This window comes from Oreochromis aureus, linkage group 19 (assembly GCF_013358895.1).
Source record: "Oreochromis aureus strain Israel breed Guangdong linkage group 19, ZZ_aureus, whole genome shotgun sequence".
NCBI classification, from domain to species: Eukaryota; Metazoa; Chordata; class Actinopteri; order Cichliformes; family Cichlidae; genus Oreochromis; species Oreochromis aureus.
Window position 1 is genome coordinate 14,159,383 of NC_052960.1, and position 12,717 is coordinate 14,172,099.

Here is a 12,717-nt window from a genome sequence, read left to right on the forward strand (position 1 = left end):
TTGCCCCAAGGATGACTGAGAGAAGACACTGTGGTCATAAAAACAGAAAAAAAACCTACCACCGCAGCTATATCTGTTGCAGTGAACTTTGTGCCCTCTGTCCTCACTGTGGAATTTGAGTTAAATATACAAAAGGCCCAGAGCAGATTAAGTTATGATGAGATGAACAAAAGCAGTACTAAAAAAGATCTATATGGCAAGACATATTTCACCTGAGGCAAATCCAAAAATCATGCATCATTTATTGTTTCTTTAGTGGATACATTTTTATCTAGGCACAACAGATGTACAATAAACTGCATCAGACAGCTAATGATTGTTTTGTCATCAAGAAAAACATACATGCCAGAGTAACTTTAAAATCTGTGTGTGGGTGTGTGTGAGTGACATACAAGACATAATGTCTTCTTTTTTAAAAAAATTAAACACAGCAAAATAATGACACTTTGGGGGTTTTTTTGTGCAAGGCATTCTTGTGGGAGACTTTCATAGATCCACAGTATTTCTATCAGAAAGCAGGCGTTGTTGTCATTTGGGTAGAGCTGTGATCCTGGCATGTAAAGGTCATTTGTCCCTCCCGCAGTCAGTGCACAAAATGTTGTCACGCTGGGTGAGGAAGCCACGTCCCACCAGTGACACAGAGCACTGCATGCAGGTGAAACACTCGCTGTGCCACTGGCGTTCCTCAAAGGAGATGTACTTGGCTCCTGCCAGACCTGCACACATCAGAGAGCCATGCATTTATGTCACTGTGAAATCATTACATTGTGTTGCTAACACTCCCTAGATAACACAAACTTAAAGGCTTAAATGTGAGGAGCAGAGCACTTGCTTGGTATTAGATTAAATGGAAACTCACTAGTAATGGGCTTGGTGCAGCCCACACACTTCTTTGCGTATAGGTTGCTGAAGCACTCCAGGCAGTAGGGGTAATTTTCTCTGGTGGTGAAGCGCTGGCCTGACAACTGCTTTCTGCATCCAATGCACAGAAAACACTCGCGGTGCCAGGGCTTCTCTTGGTAGGTCACCCCACCTGTTGTGATGGCCTAGAAGAAGCACAAGCAAGAGAAACAGAGCGCTCAACAAAAAGAGACATGCAGTGCTATTCCCATTTCTTCCCTTTACTTTGCTCCCTGCAGTGTGACTAACACAAAAATGCCAGAGTCAGGGGGATTTACTGTAGCACTCAATACACGTAATCCACTCAGCTGTAACCCTACCTTCTTACAAGCGGAGCACTGGTATGCAAACTGCTTCTCGAAGCAGGCCACACAGAAGTAACCGGTGTCTTTAGGGATGAAGGACTTGGTTCCTATTGGCTGCTGGCAGCGGTGACACAGGAAGCAGGTCTCATGCCAGCTGTTCCCCTTGTATTCCATTTTGCGGGAACCTGGCACACGGGACGAGAGCAGCTTAGTCAGCATATGGTCCCTCTATGACAGAAACACACCACGGCCCAAAGCTGGCCTGCTTTGTCTGCAGGGAGGGGATGATGCAACTGAAATAATCTTGGAAAGAATTTTAGGCAAAGGAAGAAATTCTAGTCTTTTGAACAATTTTTTTTCAATAAGAAATAAATGTGTGTAATAAAAACCATGACTATTTGTTAAATTTACATTTTCCCAGGCTTATCTTTTTGCTCATTGTAGCTTCAAGGTGGATACTGTAAGAGGTTTCACCAAGTCGGTGCTGCCTTATCCTTAAATTTTAGCCATAACCTCTGAATATATATTTAACAGTATATTATGATCTAGCTTTCAGGTGACATTATCCTGTACTATCATCACTGCATGTACCTGGCATGATGGTTTTCTTGCAGGTGGTACACTTGGAGGAGTAATCCTGTGCATGGCACTCAGTGCAGAGCAACAAATCATCCTTGGCTGCAAAGGCCTTTTCCACTAGAGAGCGGCTGCACTTGCCACACTTGAAGCACTGCTCGTGCCAGTGACGATCCTTATAGGAGAGATCCTGCGAATATTTTGTATGTGATTATTATTGATGTTCTGTAAAGCTAATGGTTCATTTAACAGCTCTAAAACTGAAATACAGCCACATTTCTCATCTACAGGCTCAAACCGCTAACCTCACATTCTGATCTCGCACTACACTGTTCTCACTGTCTACACTGTTTTTCTTCCTTACCTTGCAGTTACAGCCAATTGGTAAGGAGCATGCCTCGCAGTTGTTAGCGAACAAGTTCTCGTAGCACTTAGTGCAGTACTGCGTGTCCTCTTTCATTATGTACTTCTTCCCCAGCAGGGAGTCTTTGCAGTAATGGCAGTCTAAACGCTCGCTGGTGGGCATCTTATTTGCTTTTCTTAGCTGCAGGTCAAAGAGAGCAGAAGGAGAAAAATTGAACAATAAGGAAGAACAGAAGAGATGGTGAAAAGTAATAATAGTCCAAGCAATTTATCCTCTTTCTCATCAAGCAAGTAAAGAGGACAAGCAATTTCCCCTTCTTTCAAAAATAATTTCAAGAAAAAAACAACAGTGTTGTATAAAGAGTTCTCTACCTCAGTTGATTCAGGGTGAGGATGAGACTGAAGCCAGGGACTGCAGAGGCACAGGGATGGGGCAGGGATGAAAAGGGGTCAGGCAGGATTATGGGGTATCCACTAGGGGGGCTCTTCTATAAATACAGGCCCTCTTATTAGCAGTGATCTCTGGGGAGAATGGACATACTTCACTGCATCGTTCTGCACCTTTTAAGGGAGTTGATGGTGCGCTGATCTCTAAGGCTTTGGACTGATTTAATCTTTGTTGTCTCATCCCCCGAATGCAGAAAAGCAGAGAGATTTGCAACTTTAGCACAAGAAGATTACTGTTGGGAAACATGACTGACCACCATATAAATAATGTAAGGCTTCCAAATCAGTTTCACATGTATACAGACAATACATTAAAAGAGAAGATTTGAGCTTGAAAATGCTAAATCTTTTCGACGCACTATTATCAGCTTGGACAGTGGTACCACAGCAGAGATAGTTAGCCATTTGGATGCTGTAACATGTCTGGACACACTTGTGGCCTTTGTCAGTGCCTCCTACACACACAAGCAGTTGCAGATGGCTTATGAGAAGTAGGTGCCAGCAGCTTTTGTGACTGCCAGGTACTGAACTATATTGCCAGGACCTCTCAGTGGCTATTGAGAGCACCTTGGCAGCACTTCAGAAGGGCGAAGCTGCGTGCTTGTGGGCCTTCAATCCAACCCCAGCAAAATAAGAGAGGAGGAGCAGTAATGACAGTTTAAATGGTGACCATCCTGCTAATAGCGATACTCTTGTTACTCCTCTCGTCCTTTCTTACCTGTTTAAACATTTAAATTCACCTCCATCTTTGACTGACGGTTGACTACTTCCATTTGAATCATGGAACATATGCTCCGATCAGTTTTCCGAAGGATCAGGGGAGCAGGCATCTTCATAAAAATAGCCTGGGAAGACCACCAGCCCGACCCACTGGTTTAATCCCTCACACACACACACACACACACACACACACACACACAGAGGAAGGTCAGTGACAGTGATGAGGCTGACAGGAATGCAATTTTGTGTAGATGAACTCTATTCCCCTTTGTCTTCTCCCTACATTAACTCCAGTAGCACTCCTTGTGAAGAAATTCATCTAGAATTACACTCTTGTACTAAATCCATTTTGGGATCAGCAGATGATGCTGGTACATGGTTTTGCAGTGTATGTAGGCGGTATCTACAAACCTCTGAGGGATAATGTAACACCATGCTATTTTTTTACCTACACTATATGTGTTATGTTAGGCTTTAAGCACAAAATAACAATTTCATATCAGTAATTCAAGCAGGTTTTTTGTAATATATGTATATTTCTGATTTCAAGCCATAGCATCCTTCAGGTTCTTCTTAATTCTAAGCAGATCCACTGGATTACACCAAGTTATCTGGTGCTCTGGATTAAGTTATCACTATATTGAATCCTTGTCTCCCGCTGCTCTTCATAGCAGTGGCTGCAAATCAAAAAGCCACACAAAATGTAAACAAACCAAGCAACCCAACCGTAGGACCAGTGCGGCCACTGCCTTGCGAAAGCTTCTAATCTTTGTTGCATTGCTTCTCGGTATGTCTGTGGTCATGTGACACGCAGGCAGGGAGGAGGTGACCTATATTCTCCAGCAAACAAAAACTCTTACTCCTCTCCCTGAGTGTGTTGGCATAATATGAAAACCATGAGAAATAAATTGCATGTCAACCGCCAGTGTTATTCACTGGATATTAAAGCGGAGATTATTGTTTATTGCAGCTCTAGCTGATAATCTGTGGAGGCATGGTTGTGATTTTATTATCGTGGCTTTGATTTGTATCTGATGGGAAGCAGGTGCTGGTTGTTGTCTCTGGGATTATTAACTTCTAGAGCAGACAGCGCCAACTCTGCCAAGCAAAAAGCTTGCTGATCTTGCATATTCCTTTTTGCCTGCATAATCCTCTGAAGTCAGCTAGTGGGCAACTGCCAACAGATTTCTTATGTGGCCTGTCAAGCCCCAATAAATAGGCCTTTATTTGACCTGGACTCAGGTGTCCTCTTATCTTAATGTATTCAGGCTTTACAATAATCAAATGATCGCGGAGAAGAAGAGAAGCATTTGCTTTGGTGGCTCCTTTGAGGTGGTGACTTGTTGTAGACTGAGACAGATCAACACGACACAGTTGCATCTCTCTGAAGCACAAAAGCCTCACTGCACCAAAGCTGACAGCTGGTTGGCATGGCGATGACAGCATAAGTGGGATCCATTAGATTGAGATGAGGAGCTGCCCCAGTAGTTAATAAGTGGACTCACAGAAAGCTGCCCTTTGAGCAGGCCTCTGTGCTTTTCTGCCATGTGGAGAGTCTGCTTTCAACACAATATTTCCAACTGAACAGGATAGCCACACTGGGGGGGTCGCCAGGGGGGAGGAAGATACAATCTACCAAGTCTACAATCTCACAAAACATTACACCCCTTCAGGGAGGCCCTGTGAATGCCTGGGTAATGCCTTCACCAGCTCTGCTCCTCAAGCCCCACTCTAGTTCTCACCAAAGTGAGTCATGGTATGAGCAAGTGACAAGATGTGTTACAGAGCCAGAAATCTGATCGCATTACTAAAGAGGAGACAGAATTGTCACCTCTTAGGCATGTACAGCCGGAGACTTTGTAGAAGAAGGACTTTGCTACAACCCATTGAAATGTTCTCTGATGGCTTGCCTCATTTTGTGGTATTTGGATCAGCTGTAGATAAAGTTAGTGTTTCACTTCGGATGACAGTGTAGCGCTGAACATTAGAATTTTTGCATGCATTTGGAAGTAAGTATTTAAATTCTAACATGCCTTCTAGAAAGCTTCTCTTCTTTCTTCTGTGTTCAGCAACACCGTCCTGTAATGGTAGCTTCATGCTTACTGAAAGACAAGCAGGGAAGCATAAATAAATAAGTGTAAGGTACACATGCTCCAGATTCTTAGACAAATATAAAACCCCCACACACTCATTAGTGTGGTAGGAATTTAAATGTTTAAAAAAATAGCTGTTGGAAAATTTCGGAACTAATTAGGTTAATTGGCAACACATCAGTGTTGGTATTGGGTATCTTAGAGAGGCAGAGTTTCTCAAAAGTGGGCAGAGGTTCACCAGTCTACAAAAAACTGCACTACAAATACAAAATAGTTATCGTCTAGACTGCATAATATCATCAAAATATTCTGGGAGAATCTTATGGAGAAATTCTCAGGTTAAACATTTTCAGTTTTCTGTATTTTATACAGTGAAAATGTGGATTTGTGAGATTTCCTAATCACTATATTCTGTTTTTATTTACAGTTTACGCAGCTTCCTTTTTTGCAATTGGGGTTGTTAAAAAAAACTAGGATAGAGGCTAGAAGGAAGATGAAATGCAATGCAAAGTGCAAAGTGAGTGATAATTACCTCCAGGTTCATCGGTACAAGTAATCTCTGTTATGACCATTGTGAAATGTTCTGTGTTGTGTGCAACAGAGCAAATGTGAAATCTACAGCTAAGGACAGTGACCCTTGTCTGTGGCACGGTCTTGAGTTCTTCAGACTGGAGTGACAATCTCCCCACCACCGTCTGAACTTTCACATTAATCCCCAATTGACATGAATGGATTATTTCTGCCACTGATCCCAGCAACACACACAAACTTATCCTACATGTTGACCTGTGGCGTTGAGTGGAGGTACTTGACAAAACTGTGTCATCTCTGCGTGGTGTATTGGATGACTGGAAATACCAAAGTGCCAGTGAGGATATGGGGTAACTAACAACAGCCGGAAGATTGATTTGTAACCACCACAACACTCTCTCGTCCCTCTCATCCATCAGTTATCAAGGCTTTTGGGTGGCTATTTATACCGCCGCCTGCATTACATGGCAATGTAGAACAGTGTGGGCATTGAGTGTGGAAATGACATTTGATATAGATGCAAGAATGCACATTAGGTGGCATCCTGCAAAATATTTCAAGCCAATTCTCATTTTTAACCTGAAAAATGAGAATGTTGACACAATATTTATAAGAGAAATTTAAAGGAATAGTTAGGAAATAAGCTTATTTGCTTTCCTGCCAAGATGCAACTGATACAAATGTCATGTCTGCGTAAACGCTATGACACTATGGCAGCAGCTGTTTAGCCTAGCTTAGCTTAGCTTAGCATAGTTACAGGGGAAACAGCTGTATGGGGATTAAACAGGTATTTGTTTAACCCCATTTAAAATGGCTGTGCTGCTTTTATAGAGCTCAGCTTCGCTACAAGAGTTCTCTTGTTTTCAATTTTTATGCTAAGTTATGCTGGCTAGCCGGGTTTATAATAATAATAACAATGATAATTAAAGCTGCAAGCAGCGATATGAGGGCCCTCGCACCCCCGGCGCGTCGAGCCAAGCCCAACACCTAAAACCAGCGCTTCCGATCTGATGTCACATTGATGGAATTCATGCATTTAACCACCAGCTAAAATTTCATCTCATTCAACCATTATTATAGTCGTCCCACTAGGTGGCGCTCTAACCATTACTGACAAATGGCATAACAAACATTTCCGAGCTCGAGTCTCATCACGCCTGCGACCTTTGGGAGAGATTGGACATTGTGTTTTTGAGCGACAGCAGGTTACTGCTTTTGGCGGTGATTGAAACTCCACGTGCCGCCATGACCACCCCGTTCCCTGAACGTAAAAAGCTTCGCAATTTAACATCACAAAGGTCTTTAGATTCCACACACAGGAGATCGCGTAAATCTAATGAAATCCCTTGGAGGAGTTCGTCAAAGTATGAGGCCTGAAAAGAGGGGAAAATGTCGCCAAATTTACACATTAATTTTAAATGGCTGACTTCCTGTTGGATTTGGGATATTGCTCCAAGAGACTTTTTTGTACATCTTGATATCTCCAATAAGCTTGCCAGGTTTCAAACTCATACATAAAACACAGAGCAGGGGCTGTTGTTTTGAAATTTTGTAGGGGCGCTGTGGAGCCATTTTGCGCTGTTCAAGGAAAATGAACATATAAAAAGAAATCCTCATCACATTAGAGGTGTGCGCCAAATTTCAAGACTTTTAAACTTTTCAAGCCCCTCAAAAGCCACTTCATCTTTCATGGTGAACTGTGTTGCCACCAGGGTGCGCCGTTCAGTTTATAGTCACAATTTTCTCACTGAAGCATCAAGAGGGACTGATGGTGATATTCACCGCTTTTGAGGTGGCCACGATGAACCTGTGAAAATCAGTACAACAAAATGAAAGACATGACATTTCCTGGTGCCACTAGGTGGCGCTCTACGTATTCCTGACAATGGGCATATCAATCTCTTCAGGGCGGGTCTGACATCATCCCTGTAAAATCTGGTACTGATCAGATTGGATTTCATTGAGTTACACTAATTTGTTTCTTCATGGCGAGACCTCAATGTTCGCCATGCTGCTGGGGTCACACCTTCAGCGAAAACTCACAGTTTTCTCTGTAACCCAAGACCAACTCCTTAAGGCTTTCCTGGAGAAATTTGAGGCTGCAGATGTCACCATTACAATACTGTACCCCAAAGTGTAAAACATGACATTTCCTGTTCCCACTAGGTGGCGCTGTCCCTGGTGTCAAATATGGCAGTTGAAATATGTTCAGGGTGGAGCCTTATCATATGTGTCCACTTTGGTCAAGGTCGGACAATGTATGACAGAACGAGAGGCAATAAGATTTTCATGGCGAGTCATCGAAATTCGCCGTGGCGCCACGGCCTCACAGTAACCCGAAAACTCAAAAGCTCCGCAATTTAACATGGCCCAGGGGTGTAGTTGACACTGACCAAATATGAAGCTTGTACGATGAAATTCCAATGAGGAGTTCGCAAAAGTTCGAGGCATGGAAATGGCAAAATTAGAGCCAAAATGTCACCTTCACTTCCAAATGGCGGACTTCCTGTTGGGTTTAGGACATGGCCATAATAGACTTTTACGTGCGTCTCCGAACGTTAGATATGTGTTCCGAGTTTTATACATGTAGGTCATACCCATCTCGGGGCTCGCGTTTCTCATTTTTCTAGGTGGCGCTACTGAGCCAATTTTCCCTGGACATGTCTACGGACATTAAAATACGTAAATTTTCACCAGACCTGACGCGTCTGCAAAATTTCATGAGTTTTCGAGCATGTTTAGGCCCTCAAAAGGCCGATTCATTTGCCGAAATAATAATAATAATAATAATGATAATAATAATAATAATAATAATAATAATAATAATAATAATAATAATAAGAAACAGAGCAGATACAATAGGGCCTTCGCACTTTTGTGCTCGGGCCCTAATAATAATACTGTATACTTTATTAATCCCTTAGGGAAATTATTCCCCTGCATTTAACCCATTCACTCAGTGAAGCAGTGGGCAGCCACCAATCCAGCGCCCAGGGAGCAGTGTGTAGGGACAGTACCTTGCTCATAAAGAAGTGGATTTCCAAATGTGTAAAAGCAAGCATCATACAAGTTTTTTCCAGATAGTTTTAGCATTATTCAGCCATCCTTTGTCATGTAATACATTATGAGAGGCCATCTCTGGACAAAAGAAGAAAAAATCATTCGTTTGTCCAAATCTTTATTTTCTTTTTGACACTATCAGACATATACAGTAAAACACAGCAGCTGGCAAAATACAACGATGGCAAAAAAAAAATGGACTACTAACGGATTATTTCAGTGAACTGGCCTCAAATGGTACCTTCTGGAGAAACAACATCCCACCTAACCCCTAACACTACAGCGTTTTCTTAGGGAAACCAGGTCATATAGCATCTAGAGAATTACTCTCCGGTGCAGCAGCGATCCACAAACAAATTTAAACAGGAGGACAGACAAGCCAAAGCTCCTTTTCTTTGTTTTTGTGGAATAAAAAAAGAAAAAGAAAAGCAAAGAGAGAGAACATGAAGGAGACAGAAGACACCCAAAAAACAGATAAAAAAAAACAATTCCTGTTTCAGTTCACTACATTGTTTAAATGCAGGGTCCACTATGACATTTGGAACCATACTCCATAAGAAAATAACTGGTTTTATCCTATTTTGCATCAGTGGACACATCAAGGATGAAGTGTAGCGCTATATTTAAAAAAAGAAAAAAAAGAAAATCGAGAATCACATTTTCCATATGCAGACACTTACTCCCCAAACAACACTGTGGTATGATGATTATACAAAAACTTAGATAACCTTGCAGCAAGCATGAAAACAGATCACATCTTTCACTTTTTTCTTCACATGGGAGCCAATTTCATTAGATCTTAGTTAATACTTACTTTACCCATATGTCAAAGTCTGCCCGAAACCATGAAACAATATCAGTCTATATATCTGAAGTCATAAAGTGTGATGAGAGTGCATCGCTCAAATAAATAGCCTAATCAAATGGATATACTATGTGCTCATTAAGTGCTCTTTCTGCTTAATGCAGTCAGTCAGAAATGACAGATTTGTGTGGGAGTTTCATATTGCAGTACAATGGCTCTGTGCTGTGCTACCATCATCCACATGGTATCCAAAACACTGGGACAAAAATACAAGAGACGATAAACAATTCACAGCAATATTAATCAGCAACCTCCCTCTCACATAACAGTGACACCTTCTGTCGGATACCACCAGGGTAAAGATCTCCAATTCAAATCTACAAATACATAATGACCATCTGTCTGATGGTGCGTGCCTGGAGAAGTTGGAAATCCGAATTTCAGAGTTCCCAGTCGGAATTTGAATCTGGAGCATCTCTTCAAGTGGGATTTCCCTCTTAGAAAGTTGGAGCAGCCCATATAGACCAAAACTAAGGGTCCATGACGGCGGCATTAAATGTACACAGTAGTAAAATTGTAATCTGTCCTGCTACTATTGTGTATTTGTGACTTACTAAATAAGCCATGAATGTGTTTTTAAGCACAAAAAGCAATTATTGTGGTGTATTGCCTGTGATACCTGAGTGACTCTACCTTGCTATGGACATAAACAAATGCTGTTTTTTGTACACACTAACTTGGGAGTGAAGTCACTCCTGATTTCGACATCTGAGTTCCGAGAAATCTGGAATGCAGCATTCGTGTAAGTGTGTGAAGATAAGTAACAGTTTGATTAGCATTGAAAACTACATAATTTCAAAAAGACACAATAAGTACATGACTCTGTTAAACTCCTTTCAGATTGGACTTTTGTAAACAATACATAGGAGAATTCATCACTCGTACACACTAGCACTGCTTTCAACAATATAACAAGAGTCACATTGACCTTCAAATCTCTAACCGCCCCAGTACCACTTATCAAGGTTATTGAATGCCTTGTATTCCTTGTGCCTTCGCAAGTAATCACAAGCCAGGCATGTGTGCTCTGCCCAAAAATAGGCCTTCTTTACTTTAAAGTGTCGCCGCCACTCAAAGTACCTGAGGTACATTTCCTCATTTTTGTCCAGGAGCAGCAGGTAATCTGCCAATTCCTTGGGCGAGCTGAAGTCGTCAACATGAATGAAGGAGTCTCGTCGGATAAAGTTCTCGTAATTCTTCCTGGGTGGGCCAAAAACCACTGGCACTGTCCCCACATTGAGCGGGTTGTACAGTTTCTCAGTAATGTAATCTTTGTGGATGGAGTTCTCAAACGCCAGATAGAACTTGCAGCTGGCGATGGTGGGGAAGTAGTCTTGGTCAGAGATGTATTTCCCGAAGGCCTGTCCATATGCATGAACCTCAATGTGTTTGTAGAGTTCATTGTAATATTTCACGCGCACGTGATCCTGGTTCCAGTTGCTCACCATCCAGCAGATCAGCTTGTTTTTGCTGGGTGGTACAAAATCCTCTTCCCCTTCTGCTGCTACGATGGACCCATAAGGCACTTCAATGTCAGCATCCTGACGGTAATTGAGAGTCAGATTAAACAGGTTTTCTATCCCAGGCAGCTGGGACGAATGTGACGGCGACTCTAAGTTCATCCATATCCACTTCTGGAACGATGGTCGCTTGAGCGGCGGCAGATTGGACAGATCAGTGCTGATGTCCCGGTGATGGATGACGACCCCATCAGACTTATTGTAGAAGTTCCTGTCTGCTGTGATGAAGCAGCCATCAATGTTAAAGAGAGAGCTGCAGACGCTCAGGTCGTACGTTTGTCCGAAGGGCCAGAGCCAGATCAGTACAGTGGTCACGTTTTTATTGCGCTTGGTGGAGAAGAGGTTCTTGACCCGGTCTGTGGATACTGTTGACTCTACAGGACCTGATAACCAGCTTGTAGATGGTTTAAAATACATCAAAAACAGAGTCACAAAGCATCCCAGTATAAAAGTACCAAGCAGAAGGAATTGCAGGACTCTGTAAAAAGTTGCAGATGCCATATTATGTCCTAAAAAGAGCAAACCAAAGAGAAAGAACTTAATATCATGGACAGCAGGACACAACATCAAGACTAACCATCATATCATATTAAGGTTTTACATATTACCAACATGTAATAATGTCTACTCGACCTCTGACTCTGAACAGAATCGATGGCTTTAAACACTTAGTGGTATGAATATCATAAATAAAAATGTGAAGCCTTCTACGCATGATCACAATACAAACCTGGTGGACTGAATGTTGAAATCCAAGCAAGGGTAAAGGTTGTGGGAATGTGGAGTTTGGATCGACCACCTTGGTGATTTAGCGCTCATAGGAAAACAAATTAGAGGTTGGAGTTAGGTTGAATAATAATGATCCTGAACAAAGTTTGATCTTGAATCTACAGGTCTTCTTAATGATGCCTCCTTTACATGAGCAAAGAAAAAGAATGAGAGAGAACAAGGACACGACACAAAGCACCTTGATGACTCCTCCCACACTGCGTAATCTCGCCTTATTTGCCTTCAGGTATGCTATCAAGCCCGCTTGACAGGTACGCTATTGCACTGGTTTCCCAGTTTCTTGGAGTCCTCCTTTTTTTCCCCTTTTTTTTTTCCTCTTAGGGTGTATCTACTTTCCGCCACGCCCATTTCACTCAATTGTACTTTCTCTAAGACAGGGGTCCCCAATCCCAGTCCACGAGGGCCGGTGTCCCTGCAGGTTTTAGATCTCACCCTGGATCAACACACCTGAATCACATGATTAGTTCATTACCAGGCCTCTGGAGAACTTGAAGACATGTTGAGAAGGTAATTTATCCATTTAAATCAGCTGTGTTGGATCAAGGACA

The 12,717-nt window shown here is 42.2% G+C and overlaps 2 protein-coding genes across 2 annotated transcripts; both read right to left on the minus strand.

The window, feature by feature from the left end:
- Positions 1 to 222: 222 nt before the first annotated feature.
- Positions 223 to 2,603, minus strand: fhl5 (four and a half LIM domains 5). The gene is made up of 6 exons (XM_031747193.1): positions 2,517 to 2,603; positions 2,146 to 2,325; positions 1,797 to 1,971; positions 1,221 to 1,390; positions 860 to 1,046; positions 223 to 716 (listed from the first exon to the last, which is right to left on the minus strand). Exons 2-6 carry the CDS (start codon positions 2,305 to 2,307, stop codon positions 565 to 567), a joined length of 846 nt encoding a protein of 281 aa, XP_031603053.1. The 5' UTR covers positions 2,308 to 2,325; positions 2,517 to 2,603; the 3' UTR covers positions 223 to 564.
- Positions 2,604 to 9,127: 6,524 nt separating this feature from the next.
- On the minus strand, positions 9,128 to 12,261 carry LOC116326060 (4-galactosyl-N-acetylglucosaminide 3-alpha-L-fucosyltransferase 9-like). The gene is made up of 2 exons (XM_031747159.2): positions 12,111 to 12,261; positions 9,128 to 11,889 (listed from the first exon to the last, which is right to left on the minus strand). Exon 2 carries the CDS (start codon positions 11,879 to 11,881, stop codon positions 10,799 to 10,801), a length of 1,083 nt encoding a protein of 360 aa, XP_031603019.1. The 5' UTR covers positions 11,882 to 11,889; positions 12,111 to 12,261; the 3' UTR covers positions 9,128 to 10,798.
- Between the last annotated feature and the right edge of the window lie 456 nt (positions 12,262 to 12,717).